Below are 16,046 nucleotides of genomic sequence, written 5' to 3'. Positions count from 1 at the left end.
TTAAACGAGACAGGACATATTTCCATTTTAAAAATATTAGTTATTATATCTTTTCACTTTTGCAACGAAATATCCAACTCATATTCTAAGTTTTAAAGTCAAAGATATGTTAATGTAATGTAAAAAAAGATTTATTTAGCAACTAGTGTTGCTTCTGCTGCTGTTCCCACAATGAACCTGGACCAAAGTCAAATCAACACAAAGACTTTTGGAATTTTTCCATCAGTAAATGTCTGATGTTGTTTGCTTTCACAGCTGAATGAGAAATTCTGCAGGTTACAGTTCACATCCTGGTAAGAGTAAACACTGATGTGGTAACAGGGTTAATACCAGCAGCAACATGAGTCAGCACATCACAAAATTCAAGCTCAACCTTGTTTTAGGTAGCAAGAAAATTTACAGAACAAAGCCCACATATCAGAGCAGGTCGCTGCATGTTGAAGTTAAAATAACTACAGACTGTTAGTCATAACGAAACGTGTTTTGTGCTGAGTCAAAATCAAGTGACTTTTACAATATGATTAGAAATGGAAAAATGCCATTACAGTATGTTAGACGTTTAGTGTATTCTTTATTAGCTTCAACCTTAACCTACAGTAATTAAATTTCAACATTAATAGACAAGTTTTCTTTTTATCATCCTATCATGTGACTTATTCATAGTGGTTTCTTATTTAATATGAGATGAATCGACTTAGAAATTGTATTAAAGTAAAAAAAACAGCTGACCCCTAGCAGGAAAACACAAAAGACACACACAGGCACGAAGAAGAAACTCAGGTGTGAATAATTTAAAACTATAATTTAATAGTTTTAACAACAATAATGCCATTTTTATGCCATTACCAGAAAAGAATCCCAAGGAGGTCAGAAAATGCCATGCATAACCAACGCTGATGAGAGACACAAGTTAATACACGTTTCTACCGAGTCAAAGCGTGTGTCATTCAGAACGGGCCCAGCTCATCAGTCACTTCATAGAAAACGTCGTTGGATCATGTGTCCAGTTTGATTTCAGATGATGAGACTGATCCTCATATTTGTGAGACCGTTTTGGCAGCTTAGAAAAACAGTGTTTATGTTTTTAAAAAGTAAAATTACCCAGAGCAAAACCTAGCAGACACATCCGTCTGCAGGAGCTTAGCAGATGTTGTCATATATTAGACCTATTTTATCAGAGTGTTTTGTGTTACTGTAGGAAAATACACTTAGAAATGCTGAAAAACGTCCTTGAAGATTAATTGTGTACTTCGAAAACTGCAGTTTGACCAAAATCTTTCTGGATTTCTAGGAGTTGGTTGTGTAATACTAAATAGATTCTTGTATCCTTTTTAACCATAAAAGAATCAACCCCCCGACCAACGTGTTAAAAAAACACTTTTGAGAGTAATACTGGAAATTGTTGTACAGCAGCAGCTAAAACGTTCCCATAAACGCTCCCACTGTATACATGACCTTAGTTTATAGGTTACAGAAGACCTCACACGGTGGCTGGAAAGGTCGATACAGTGACACACATGCACACAAAAGAAAAAAGCACAGAAGTCAAGTTGCACATTCAATACTCCTCGGTGACAAATGGTCGACAGTGTCAAAACATTAATGTAATGTAAACGATTAAGAGAGAAATGCAAAACGACATCTATTCATATTGCATTGAATATGGCTCAGATATTACTTTCTTCTTTGATAAATGCTGCAGCACACACACACACTCACACACACACACACGCATGACCACTATAACACAACACAGTGCGTCGTTATGTACAGCAGCAGCTGTACACCCCGATCTGATATGGAATGAGACAAACCATCGCACAAACACGACCTGCAGGTGAAAAGCCACGTCAGAAGTACCAGAGACCCACGATCCCGCTGGGAAAAGTGCAGCTGCAAGTGATTATGCTCAGAAGTGTCCACAATCAACAGCTGCTCGTTCAACCGTCCATCACTCTGCCGTTTGACTAAATAAAACATCTGGAAATATTAAATGATTTGGTCAGAAACCTTTTATAAAGTGTAGGAAAGCACTCAATTCTTGTTTGGCACATCACCACTAAAGTGTGGAGGAATTAAATAAATATCTCAGTAGTTACAGTAAAGTCCTGCTGCTTTTCACTTGTCTCACATGGATCTATCGTGCTGGTCCCATCACTGACTGACTACTAACTTACTGTGGAGAAAATGTCAGGGACCATTCCTGTGTGTTTGCTCTGATTGGTTCCTCTGTTTCTGGTGTAGTTCGACAACTTTGGCACAAGTTAATGTTTATATCCGCTCTGAAATGCTGTCCGTTCTCAGTGCTTAGCCACACACACTCCACCACTGTAAAGATGTGCTGAATAAACCCACAACATCGCTTTTGTTAAAATATGATTCAGAAAACAACTAATACTACACAGGACAACAAACGTGTTTTGATGAGTTCGTTCTCCTGAAGATGTGAACGCGCGACTTGTGACGGCTGCTCAAAGTGCACTTGCATCCTGAACTCTTAATACAATCAATCAATCAGTCAGTCAGTCAGTCAGCACAACCAATAAATAGAATATGAATAAATAAATATAAATAAATAGATGAGTGTGAGAATCTCCACTGTGCTGCTGCTGCTGCGAGCTGAAGCAGTCCATCGCTTTGTCTGCTGTATCTCCACCTGTAGAGACACTCTCCACTCTGAGCGTCCACAGACGGAGCGTTGTGTCGGTGTGTTTGGGCCTCAGACGGCCGTCTCCAGGTCCTCGCGGGGGGCAGAAGACGTTGGGTGGGCGCTCAGGTAGGTGGCGAGCTCAGAGTCCCCGTCCGCTTGGTCCGCCGGTGTCTTTCCCTGGTGGAAACACAAATGTATGAAATGTATGTATGAATGCAGAAGTGATATGAAAGGAGAAAGGCTTTGTATCTGATCTCAACTTCTAGGCATGTTGTTTTGTGTTTGCGTGATCCCAGTAATGTTGGCACCACCACACACTGGCCAGGAGTTCGTTGACGCCCTGAGCCAAGTGTGGGGAGATTCCTAGGACTACTTCTGCTGATTCATCGAAATCATGCACAGCTACTCCCAGCTCTTTATTCAGACTCCCAGAATGAGTCACGTCAAGAAGAGGGGGACACGCCCCTGACACACCAGCTGGCTTCTATCTAAATCATTTGCTTATCCTGATAGTCGGACTGACACAAATGACTCACTGGGATTTAAGGGAGAGTAAAGGAGCGGAGTTTCTGTCTCTGCTGTGGAGTTCACCTGGAAGTTGGTCTTCTCGAGCGACGCTCCCGCCTCCACGAGCAATCGACACACTGCATGCTGCTTCTCTGAGGCCGCTTTGTGCAAGGCGGTGTCCCCTCTGTTTTAGAGCAGGTCGGCATGCACTGTTAATATCTAAACATACATTCCTGGACTGAGAACCATTTAGAAAGATATACATTATGTCGTACTTCTCTCTGTCTGTGAGATCCAGAAGAACCTTGGAACCTGAAGAAAGAGAAGCAGGAGATGCAGCTGAAATGTGAACGTCCGTAAAGCTCAGTAGTGAACGTATCAGTATTTGGTTGTTTGATGGACATTCCTCATAAACCTGTAATGTGCAGGGTGAACGCCTCCCTAAAAGGGACTGCGTGTTCATGTGTCTGTAAAAACTGTGGCGTGAGCTTACTACAAGTCATGCCAACAAAGACTTTTATCCCTTTGCTGATTGATTATGTGTCCAACAGCGTCATATGTGCAAGAGTAGGTGTACAAATATTAGTTTGAATAAATATGTTGAACTTAATATCTCAACACACAAATGTTTGAGCTGCAGACGTTCTGCTGTTTGTTTCATGTTATATCACAGAACTCTCACCCTGTTGCAGAATGAAGCTGACCACGTCTGTGTGTCCGTTCTGCGCCGCTATGTGTAACGCTGAGCAGCCTCCTGAGTCTCGAACCACCAAGCTGACGCCTTGACGGACGCACTCCGAGAGCTGCAGGACGGATTGTTATTCAAACAAAGCCCTCTCTCTCATGTGTTATTTTGAAAAGCACATGTAACTTTCAGTTTCTCTAGATTTGGTATTTTTAGCATCACTTGAAACGTCAGTATTTATGAGTAAACAGGGCCCTGAAAGATGAAGATGAAAAACCGGAAGAACTGGTTTAATTATAAATGAGGTGTTTACGTGTAGATGATAACTCACCATGGAAACGTCTCCAGATCTGGCAGCTGTCAGCAGAGCTGGAAAAACGCAGGTACGTGAGATAACTGTCCAACTGTCTTCTGCTGTAATAAATGAGTATCTGTGTGTTTGTGTCACTGTTGGTGAACATCAAACTGCAGCATTCCAGTATTGAAGCAGAGAGGAAATAAGTATAAATGTTTTGTATCCCTGTATGCTTTGTCTACTTTCTGTTTCACTTTCCTGAAAGTCACTAAAAGGTGTTTTTGTGTCCAGACAGGTGAAGTTAGAGGTTGTTTCCTCGTAGCAGATCTGACGGTCCACAATAAGATAGAGGCACTATATGCAAATGCAAATCACAAATGCTACTGTTACAACTTTTAGCAGGTTGTTGTGTGGTTTTGACAAAGCTCAAAGTCGCCCCACACAAAACATGTTCAGACATGTCAAAATGAGGAGGAACTGGTTTAATAAAGTGGTGAGTTCCAGGAATCACTCATCATCACGGGAATAAAAAAAGGCAGAAGTAAACAAGTAACCAGACAACGGCAAACATTTGGTTGGTTCTAGAAAGTCCCAGGTGATGTCAGGTGGAGAATTCAACTTGTTTCAGACGCTGCTACTGTATCATAATCACAAGGTTATGACACAGCATCTTTCTCAGAGCACAACTACTTTCTCTTTCAGTTTTTAGGGTGTTTCAAAGAACGATGAGTGTGAGTGATGTACCTTGCTCATCAGAAGTCAAGGGAACCCTGGATGAAGAAAGAAAAGAGAATGAAATGGGATTCACAAATGCAGATGGAAATTGGTTCCAGCAGGAACAGATGAAATGTTTGAGCTCGTCTGACTCCTACCCAGCAGTGGGTTCCACCACAAGGTCGGGCATGCCCGTGGACGGTCCCTGGCTCGCCACAGGTACCTCGTGATCCAGGATAAACAACTCGTCTTGACAAATCTCTGTTACAAAGTGAAGGTGCTCCTGCAAACACAGACGCTGGTGAAATAACAGGTCGACTGTTACCTGAATTGCTCAACCACAAATGAAAGAACTGAGCTCTTACTTGAGCTTTGTCAATGCGATAAAATCGATCAGCTGATGTGGCTGCAGAGAAACAGAAACCAACAATCAACAGGGAAATGGTAAGAATTCCCCCCAAAAAGCACGTTAATGAGTCACACGCCAGCCCCGGACCTGTTGGATCACTTGTCTGCCTCAGTAAATCAACCATTGCCTGCTTTAACCAGAGGTACAGACACAGTCCATCCGTCAAACAAGTTATGAGTACAAAAGCAAAATCATTAGTTATAATTATATATTATATAATTATTATATATTATTTGCGTATTTCCATTTTGCAAGTTCTTCTGAAATTCTGGAATATATTGATGAAAATTGTTCTCAGGAGTCCACGTCTGTTACTCACAATCTAAGAAGCTCCAGTTGGGGGAGAGTCTGCTGGATGAACTGGTCCTGGGGATGCCTCTATTTTCATCCTGGAAGAGACAAACACTGCGATCCTTAATGGGCATTAGATGTTATATTAGAATAAAAACAAGGAAGGAGGTTTCATTTTGTCTGAACAGCTGAACATTCATTAACAGGACAAACACAATAAGGACAGCAATGTAACGTTAGACTCAAGTTGCTCCGCCCTTTAATTTGGCCCATTTCATAACCAGGTTATGACGACATTTCACATACAGTAGTTCATTTATGTCTCTTTCTTTGTAGGCCTCATTGTGAAGGGTGTAGCTACATTTTATGCTTTAAAGAGTTCAAATATCATGACTGTCATACTTATTCTGGGAGCAAGCCTTTAAAACTAAAAAGAATAATATTCTTTGCAGAGACACCCCAGAAAGTCATATACCTGATAGTGCACTCTGTGGCCAGTAGGTGGCGCCTGGTGTAAGTCCTAGCAAGCACAGCAGACAGGTTTCAGGGTTAACGAACAGCCAAAGCATTCACATGAAAAACTTGCACAGATGTTAAGTCGGCAACAGAACGTTCCCACATGAGACACACAGCTAAAGACCGGCTCTGCATTCTCAGTGCTGCCGGTCACGTATCGGTCTATAAATAACTGAGTGGAGGGAGGATGCAGCATGCATCATGAAATAATGATGAAGAGGAGAAAGTAAGAGGAAGGCAAAGAGGAGAACATGGTGTTAATTATAATCATGAGAAGGACGAGGATAAAGAAGACTTCTTGCCTCCTGAAGTCTATCGATATAGAGTCTGCACGTCTCCAGGTCACAGTCTCCTCTCACCACCACAATACCTACAGGGATGGCTGAAACGCAAACAAACATATACATACAGGACATTTCAGTAATTGATATATTTTAAAAAACAATTTCTAGGATCAGATTCTAGCACAGAGGTATGAAACACTTCCTTACAGATGTCACGTAGCCGCTCTTTGTCGTACTGCAGCCTGTCGTACTCCTGGAGGCTGATCCGATTCACCCGAAGACGCAGGCGATCGGGAACTGCATGAGGACTAGATGGAAGACAGAAAGAAACACACACACAAGTGCATGTATGTGCACACACACATTTGAGACATGTCTGAACAAACGGTTCCACGTACACGTACATGCACAGACACACATGGACGCTCACGTCACAAAACGTACACGAGTCTGAGCTTTTGCAACATGATGACACTGAACTCCCCGTCTCTCTCGTACCACTAGAATCCCAGCTACCGCCCAGAGCTTTATCAACGGACCGTGGATTTTAAAGGCTCCGTTTTCTGACAACTGGAGGCTGTAAAACCAATGGCCACGCTATCCTCCTGTGACATGACATTCTCTGTTTGGGCTGGGCCCGAATGTTCGGCTCAGTGTTTGTGGGCAATTTTCCTTCAGCAAGGATGGAGATCGATGAAAGTAGAATATCAATGTACATAAGGTGGTGGGTGACAGGCGAAAACGCAGCAGCTGCCAAGCCCACTCTGCACAGCCAGGCTCACACAGGAGAGGGACCGAGCTAAACTACGGGGATGCCACCTTAGCAGTTTGAGTGTGACTGTCATGTGAGATCAAGGATCAGTGCAGGTTTAATAAAATAAAGTGACTTGAGCAAGAAAAGCGTCGGGACAAAAAGCAGAAGCACACTGAGAGGTAGAAAGGCTTCAGCATGCTGCCACACAGTCTCTCTCTCCGCTCACAAACATGGATCGATAGAACACATTAACCAGTGCACTGGGACCTGCGTGACTTTAAGGTCATATATACCACTCTCCTGAAGTTGTTTAGGTAACAGTAGTCAATCATTACACTTAATTTAACACATAAAGTATAGGGAAAAGTTAGTGCTGGGTACGGCGTCAATCAACCTTATCCTATTCATTATATTAAAAGGACTACAGTACATAGTTTACAAGGACAACATCAGCACTTTAAATACTGGTCAGTTCTTAGACAAATGATACAACATCACTCACTCACACATACAGTGACAAACACAAAAACAGTGACAGAGGTACTTACACAGAGAAGGAGTCGGGGGGAGCAGAGAGGCGGCGCAGATCAGCTGCACACACCTTCTGAATACTACAGCCGCACACACACATGGAAGAGAGGAGGAATGTATGGCAGAGGGGACGAGAGGAGGAGAGGAGGGAAGAGAAGGAGAGAAGCAGAAGGGATGGGGTGATGACGAAAGGGCAAAGGAGGACAGATGATAAAGTATAAACAGAGGATGAAAGAAAAGAAAAGGAGAAGAGGAGGAGAGAATGAGGGAGGGGAGATGAGATGAAGGCAGCAAGAGGCGAAATGACAATGACGCCATAAAAATATGATAATAAAAACAGGATGAGGAGAAGAAAAACAAAAGCAAGAAGATGAGGAGACGGAAGAAGAGACATGGAGAGGAGACAAGGAAAGGAAATAAAAAGAGATGAGATGAAATGAAGAGGAGTGCGTGGAAGTCAAAAAGAAGACAAGGTACATAAAAGGTAAAAAGCAAGGACACAAAGAGGGAGAGAGAGCAAAGGTAAACATAATCATGAATAGAAATCATTGGAGCGGTGAGTATGAACGGAAACGAAACAAAGACAGAGGAGGGACAGACCAAGAAAAGCCCAGAGGTAAGTGGACAAACACTGATCGCACATCAAGCAGAGACACTAGTTACTGCACAAGTAATCATCGTGTTGACTGTCTCACATGCAAACAGCTCCTGTCGTGTGTAGACTTTAACAAACAGTTGAAAATAGACCCACAGATATAGACAGAGATATACACGAGGCGTTATTAGTGCTGCAGGGATGAAGGAGGGTTAGGTAGAAACATCTACTCTACTGTTACTGTTACTCAATCTGTGGAAGAAATCAATGCACGTCTCCCGACCATGCTCCCGGCTGAAGGGAAACCACACGGGAGCAAACAACTCCCCCCCCGTGTGTTTGTTTGATTAAATCGAGCAGACCACGCTTCGTGTCCCGCCTTTGATTGTGGTCTGGCGAGCCGAGCAGAGACGTGGGGCACAGGGAAGGAGGGACGTCAGCTCCCACTGAACAGACTGTATGACTCACTCGCTGCAGCGGGCTTTTACAATACGGCTGGCCTAGTTCCTGTGTGTGTGTATGTGTGTGTGTGTGTGTGTGTGTGTGTGTGTGTGTGTGTGTGTGTGTGTGTGTGTGTGTGTGTGTGTGCAGCACTCACTCGTTGAGCAGGGGCACTGAGGTGCGTCTCTTGCTCTTCTGGACCATGTTGGCCTGATTTCGAAGGGAGATGCGGAGAGTGGAGGGCGCCAGTCGACAGGGCTCGCCGTCCACCTACGTCCACACACACACGCAGCAGGATTATGGTACGTGAGCTCATTTAACTGTGTAATCTCTACGGGAGGTGTGCTGTACTCACCTGCACAGGTACAGTCTTGAAGGTTGTGAGAACCACTTCCCTGCACTGGTGGAGTCGCTCTCCGTGCCCGCCGACCTGTAGCGCCGCCTGGTGGACAACAAGCGGTAGGTTAACTGGGATCCCAGGAATCACAGACCCGGCCGTGTCCTTGCTCTCACCAGCGAGGCCATGGTGAAGCCGATGACCTCGATGCAGCCGTCGTCGTGCCGCTGCGGCTCGAAGTCCCGGTGGTCGCCCGTGTTTCCCCACGGCATGGTGCCGGCACAGTACCTGCGACAAACGCAAAGGCAGGCAAAGCGCTGCTGAGGACGCGCGATAGTTCATAGGAAAGGTCAGGTTTCATGTTTGGAAACAGTGAGACTCCAGGGCAGAGTAGGAGGAATTCATTCAAAAGCATCAGTCAGGATGAAATGAATGAGACCCTGTCCTTGCTTTAGGGAGCTACTAATGAAGTTAGAGGGATCTCATTAATACAGTTTGACTGAAGAATTAGAGTGGTATGGTTTTATAGTACCAACAGCTGAACCCACCTGGGAATGTTGAGAAACACAATGCACTGGAATTTAAGCTCTTGGATCTTGGGTGTCAGATCAGTTCCATCACACTGAGGAAGACAGAGGAAAGGAAGTGATGAGTTTATGCTCAGACAGTCAGTATCTACGACACCTACAGTCTTTCCGACTGTAAGTACATAACTACTCGGTGTGAGTGCTGATGGACATTGTGTATCATGTTGTCAGGGCCACAGGCTGAGCAGGTCTGAAGAGGTTTACTGTGTCTCACTGAAGGACACTTCAGTCACAAGCGTTTGAAGGACGAGCTGCTTAATCACCCGGCGGACCTGCTGCCCAGACATGTCGACACGGAAAACGATACGGCGGAGGGAGAGAGAGTTTGTTAACACTCACCACCACTCTGACGTGCTTGGATAAGTCCCTGGAGCTCCTCTGGAGGAAATCTGAGAATGCAGCCTGACACATACACACACACACACACAAACACACACAGAAAAGGGCCAATCAACAATCAAACCAGATTCCAGTTCATTACCTTTGCCTCATTAAAGGGGGCAGCATCTCTGCACACGTCCTCGCTAACTCCCATCCCTCATTTTTTGCACTGACACTAAGATTTACTCAAAGGTGGAAAAACAGTGAATTTCTCACAGAGGAATCAGATCATTTATACAAAACAGAAGCACAGAATAAAGACCTAAAATGAATTGGGTCTGTGCTTTAATTAGACAGAGAGATAATTATAAAAAGAGAAGATTTCCAGTTGCATGAGTTCGTGTGAGTGAACGCAGCTGGGACTCACTCCTGCATAGAACATCTTGTTGCGGAAACGACTGTTGAACTTTTCTGGGTTGGCCTCTGGAAAGACAAAAACAGCGTCAGTAAAAATAATCTGTGAGCGCATCGATGCTCGCGTGTTTAATAATTAATGCGGTTCTTAAGTGGAAAGAGCGCTGTCCTTAAATAGACGCAGCGTTTACACGAGGAAACACATTCAAATGATTTCACCAACCTCTTGACTCGTGGAACTCCAGGGTGACGTGAGCGTCGAAGCCGAGGCTGAAGTAGTTGTTGAACACGTTCAGAGGCAGCTGAGGACACAGGAAAAAATCATCTGGTGAGCATATTAGCATAATGCTTTTATAATGATATTTATTCAAATACTGTAGTGTTCTAGTACTTCCTCATTCTGACCTGTAGGACTACAATTTTCCTCAAATACATAAAGTACACGACTGCCAACTGACCTTCTGCGTGCCCTCCTCTGGCTGGGCCGAACTCTTCTCTACCAGCAGGTTCCACCGGTCCAGCTGCACAACAGAACCGTCCTCCACATGACACAGAACCTTGGACACTGGCTCGTCTGTGTAACCCTGCAGACACAGGAAGTTGGGGTTTTATGTGTTTCACCTGCTCTCTCTTACTGCATCCAAGTCATCCAAGGTTAATTATCACCCCTCTTCTACTGCAACCTCTGTAATTAACAAGCTCAACACACACACAAGCACGCACACACACGCACGCATGCACGCACACACACAACCAGACCTCATCACACCAGCTCTGTCATCGTCTGTCCTCTGTGTCTCTTCCGTCTGCTTTTTCATTTATCTCAGGGTCAGGAAATCAGTGTAGGGAGTGACACTGACACACACAAAAGGGTGGCAATCCGATGATAGTAGCACTCAACAGCGTGACCTCCTCCAAGGTGCACGCACACACAGGCTGACACACAGTGAGTGAGTCACACAGAGAGACATTAACACTCACACAGAGCGAGGTGGAGGAGAGGTAGCGCAGAGTAACACAGATGAGCGTCAGTAAGAGACGGGAGAGGAAACAATAGAGGGAGAAAGAAATTAAAAGGAGGCCAAGAACAGGAAGGAAATGAAAAAGGGAAGTGGACAAAGCAGGAAGCAACAGGGAAAAAGAAATAATTAGTACAGAAATACAACAAACAAGCTAAGGCAAGAAAAGAAGCAATGGCAGAGAAAGGAAAGATAAGACACAAAGTGGTGAAAACTCAGAGAAACCAAATGACACAAAGGACAGACAAGACAGTAATTCCACTAATTACACAGTGCAGATATGAACAGCCTCATCTCTCTGTGCATCAGGACCCGTCTACGCTGCACAGCGGGAGATACCAGAGTCTTTCACTTGTCCTTGGTTCATGAGTCAGCATCGCAGAATGTCCCACACATTCTGGGACGGTGGACAACCATTCAAGTTCGTGCAGATTATTTCTGTAATGAATGTTTGACTTGAGGTGAGATAGGAGGAGATAAACGTCTGCAGTGGTTCTGTAGAGAATTAAATCTGAGACGCTTGACAGAAAGCACCTGAAATAAGGTTTCAGGTATTGTTCTGAAGAACTGTGGGAGTTTTCAAAAGGTCTCTTCTTTAACGTTGCAAAGCAGTTACTCAGTGTGTGTGTGTGTGTGTGTGTGTGTGTGTGTGTGTGTGTGTGTGTGTGTGTGTGTGTGTGTGTGTGTGTGTGTGTGTGTGTGAAGGGCCTTGATGCTTCATGGAGGGGGTGGTTCTGTATGTTTTATGAGTTTAGACACCAACCCACATTCCTCTTAAACGGGTCATGTTATGCTTTACTGGTTCTGATGTTAGCACTGTACTTGTAGTACTTCTGTTAAAATGGTGCACACGCTGGACTTGACATAAGGTGATTTGACAAATGCTTTAAATTGACGTGCAGGAAACGTATGTGGTTTGGGTTTAAGCATCTACAGTAGGTAATCTAAGTTTCTGCACACGCAGGATGAAACCAGCCATTACTTCTAATATTATTAGACTTCTACTGCATCAGTAATGAGCATGCCGTCTTTACTTGTGGATGTGGACGTGTTGAGCTTTGAAGCACTCAGACAATGGTTAGGAGAATGATCCCCAGGAAGAGAGCTCTCATGGATTTCCTGGATGTCTGTGAGTTTTCCTGCAGCTCCCAGAGGTGTCGCAGAGGAAATATTGATTCCATTTTAATGGAATGGAATAATTTCTTATTAATAAATATCTGTGGATTTTCATGAATAAATGAAACCCTGTTATTTTATATTATTTCTATTTTATATGATTATATTTCAGTCTTCTAGAAGTTATCACCGTAGAGAGACAATAACGCAAAGTTTTTAATCACAATGTGGTTCCTTCACGCTTGTGAAGAAATAAATACGGGGAGGAGAGGCTGGCACGCCCTGTCGATCTGCGTGAACTCTGCAGCACAAGTCAAGGCTAGGAACTCACCCCACCCCAGTTGAGCGTCCTGGCAAGGTCATTTCCCGTTCCTAAAGGAAGCACAGCGACCGGAGGCTGGGGGTTCATCTGCAGCTCATCTAGAGTGGACAGGATCCACCCCACCTACAAATACATGCATTCAGAGTATGCATGCAGAGAGATAAGCTGCTCATTCTAGAGTGGGACGCATCACTTTATGATTGTACTGAGAACTTTTCAAGTAAAAAAAGGGAAATATTACAAAGTGGCAATGAAATGTTCATGTTCATTTCTCAACAAAGCATGGAGGACTAAAGAGGCCAAAACTAATGTAGAGGCTGAGGAACATCATTTCCCTTCCACTGTGTAATCTATATGGGCCGTACCGTGCCGTCCCCTCCACAGGCCAGGATCCTCAGATTTGGCACCTTACGATACAATTCCAACCTGATGAGTAAGGAGAAGCAGGAAATTGCCTGGTGTCAGAATAAAAGCAGCTTCTTTAGCAGTCAGCACTGCTGATTGGTGTTGAGTGGGTGTAATTGGTCCGAGTCTCATGGAAATTGCTCGACCCCTTTGCAGCGTATTTGAATAACAGCAGATAATGACTAAATGTGAAGTGAGAAGATACATTACTATCTCCCAGCAGTGGACCAAGATGATAGAATAAAGGCTCGTGTTGAAGATTACTACTAGATTGATGAAAGAGTGTTGCTGTATATCAAACCTGTAGCCAGGATATAAAATACACCAAAATAAATAAGAGAATAACATCGCTGCACTGACATGAACCTAAATGTGTAAAGATGGTGAGGCAGGGTACGTACGCCTCTCGCAGGCCGCCTTGTGACAGGTCAAAGACTTGTCGAGGGTTCAGAATCCACATGAACATCTGTAAGACCTTGGCACCCTGTGCAGAAAACAGAAAGGACACTTCAGACGAGAGGCTTATTCGACATTACAGAGGCCTTGTTGTTTGTTTGTTTCAAAGAGATTAAAGTAATAAAATACTAATACTTTTGCTGACCTGGTTGCCCCCACTCTTGGGATTTACAAAAACCAAGATGGGCTTCATGAGAGGAGATGGGAGAGGCTTCAACATGAACGGACGCCACTTGGACTCCTTAAGAAAGAACAGGACAGACTCATCGATCGTCTCCTCACTGAGCGAGAAAAAAGGCAATTTCTCCAGGAGAAATAATCATAGTTCCAAAGCCACAGCACATGATGCGGCTCCTAATGAACACAAACATCTCTCCCTCCTAAACACGTGGCCTGGCTACTCCTAAGCAGCCAGGACATTTCTGGAGCTCGCCCACATCTCGATGGAGACAGGCGTGAGATCAAAGTTAGGAGTGTTAATTAATTTCTGTTAGTCTCAGAACCTTGGCCAGTTAGAAGTATTTTCCAGCACTGTACAGCAAATAGATGGATTTCTACACACTTATATAAGCATGCACACTGCTGCTGTGGGAACTTACATCTAGTCCCTTTTTGCTTGCCCTTCGTTTGAAAGATGTCCGCTTTTTTCTCCTGGCAGAGTTCTTAAGCGAGCTCTGGGGTAAACACACACATGAAACAGAGACCTCAGTGGTTAGTTCACTGTCACCGTGCCTCTCGATGATGGTAATTAAAAGTGCAGTGAAGCATGCCATGTGGCTGAGGGATATATCTGTGTGTGTGCGCTCCCGAATTTCCCTCAGACAGATCAGACATGTGTCAGCTCGTATCACATTGAAATCAAACACAGTCTTTTTTGTGTGTGTTAAATTTAGATACAACAAAGTCTTTTCTCGTGATGGTGAAATTCGGAGCTGATGGACTGACTGTTGAGGGAGCTCTGTGGTGGCAGTTTGTATCTTTATAGGAGTGTGTGCACCTGTGGTTTCCTGACTTTGATGATCCAGGAGGGAGGGACTATGACTCCAGCGTGGGCCCCCAGTGAACACGGCTCCTCAATTTGGTGCAGCATGAAACACGTCACCTTGTTGTGGAACTGCAAGAGAAAAATCATGCTGTAATGCCTGTGCCTCACAATTACAGTAGAGCTGCAAATGTGAAACTAGCGGAAATAATGTATGACTTACAGCCTGTTTACACCAGGAACAACTGATGGCAATGATTTCTTTACTGTGGAAAAACTTCTGCTGAAAACTCTGCAGAAACAGGGAGAAGTAAACTGAGCCGGTCTGGATGAACAGTAACAACTGGAGTCTGTCTGTCTGTTTGTACTTACCTTTCCACACTGTCTGCATTTCCCCTCCTGTCTTCTTCTGTGGACCCAGTGATGTCTCAGTATGTTCTGCTGTCAGAGAGACAGGTGCTAGACACACTCTGGCCTACACAGCCTCAACAGGACACATACCAAGTCATACACTGCACACTTACATCTCTGAGGCACCGAGACCCCCCCTCTCTAAAGGTTGGCTTACATCGGAAGTTAATCTTAAAAAGGACAGAAATGAACAGAAATTAAATCACACTGCTTCATATTTCTACTTTAACAACTCAGTTAATGAAGACATACTGTAAAGGATAATGTGTGAGTCTGCTCTGCAGAGCAGGTGCGTGGGTGCGATACCTTTTCTAGTTGCTCTATGCAGCCGGTGTGTACAACGATCTTACAGGCTGCACATTTCCTCCTGGGGGCCGACTTCTTAAAGGAGAAAAGAGACACACAGCGCAGAGGGCAGTGAGACACAACACACTGACAAAGCAGAGCAAACACCAGCACTGTCACGACACACACAGAAACAGGTTCAACTGATGAGTAACAGGCAAGCCTCAAGGTGCCCAAATGCTGTTTAGTATGGAAGGAACCCGCTATCAACCACGCCAGAAATGACAATTAAGACTGGTTGCATTTTCAGTAGTTGAGAAGAACTAACAGCAGTTATTCTAGTGACTCATGTTTTAAAAGGCCACAGCTGTTAATAGAAAGTAGTTTCTGGATGTGAGCTGTTGCTGGCACGCACACATAATGTGGACTCTCTCTTTCCAAAGCAGCGTAAACAGTTGTGAGAGTTACCCTTTTCCCCAGCATGACTCACACACGAGCTTAGAGGCTCCGCTCCAGGTTTCTCCTGGATGACTAGGACTAAATCAGCCATAACTGGCTAAGAATGTGCCCATTCACGTCAGATATGCCCCTCTAGCTGGAATCCCACAGAGGTCAGCCGATGTCATCCAGCACTGATGGAAGATTTATCTGATTAATGTACATTCACAACACAGGGAGAAGAGAGCGAAGCTGTTTGTGCTGATGCTCCATTTTTTGTG

The 16,046-nt window shown here is 44.3% G+C and overlaps 1 protein-coding gene across 12 annotated transcripts in view; it reads right to left on the bottom strand.

Annotated features, from left to right (window-relative positions):
• Positions 1-783: 783 nt before the first annotated feature.
• dgki (diacylglycerol kinase, iota) overlaps positions 784-16,046 on the bottom strand; it is a 38,069-nt gene continuing 22,806 nt past the window's right edge. The window contains exons 4-34 of one of the 12 annotated variants that reach the window (XM_029161632.3): positions 15,349-15,423; positions 15,156-15,212; positions 15,004-15,072; positions 14,855-14,923; positions 14,647-14,763; positions 14,249-14,323; positions 13,795-13,890; positions 13,595-13,677; positions 13,154-13,214; positions 12,798-12,911; positions 10,790-10,915; positions 10,555-10,633; positions 10,345-10,400; positions 9,936-9,998; positions 9,558-9,631; positions 9,186-9,297; positions 9,028-9,114; positions 8,830-8,942; positions 7,654-7,716; positions 6,559-6,659; positions 6,370-6,449; positions 6,027-6,071; positions 5,580-5,649; positions 5,217-5,257; positions 5,010-5,134; positions 4,882-4,907; positions 4,174-4,253; positions 3,840-3,960; positions 3,433-3,469; positions 3,242-3,341; positions 784-2,827 (exon numbers count right to left, since the gene is read on the bottom strand). In XM_029161632.3, coding sequence (XP_029017465.1) covers positions 2,720-2,827; positions 3,242-3,341; positions 3,433-3,469; positions 3,840-3,960; positions 4,174-4,253; positions 4,882-4,907; positions 5,010-5,134; positions 5,217-5,257; positions 5,580-5,649; positions 6,027-6,071; positions 6,370-6,449; positions 6,559-6,659; positions 7,654-7,716; positions 8,830-8,942; positions 9,028-9,114; positions 9,186-9,297; positions 9,558-9,631; positions 9,936-9,998; positions 10,345-10,400; positions 10,555-10,633; positions 10,790-10,915; positions 12,798-12,911; positions 13,154-13,214; positions 13,595-13,677; positions 13,795-13,890; positions 14,249-14,323; positions 14,647-14,763; positions 14,855-14,923; positions 15,004-15,072; positions 15,156-15,212; positions 15,349-15,423 — 2,523 coding nt within the window. In that variant the 3' untranslated portion in view covers positions 784-2,719. The other 11 variants (XM_029161636.3, XM_029161635.3, XM_029161633.3 and 8 more) reach the window with 11 other exon arrangements.

The sequence above is a fragment of the Betta splendens genome, chromosome 9, assembly GCF_900634795.4.
Source record: "Betta splendens chromosome 9, fBetSpl5.4, whole genome shotgun sequence".
Classification (NCBI taxonomy): domain Eukaryota; kingdom Metazoa; phylum Chordata; class Actinopteri; order Anabantiformes; family Osphronemidae; genus Betta; species Betta splendens.
The sequence above is the reverse complement of the archived record's forward strand: the minus strand, read 5'-3'. Positions and strand labels throughout refer to the sequence as shown.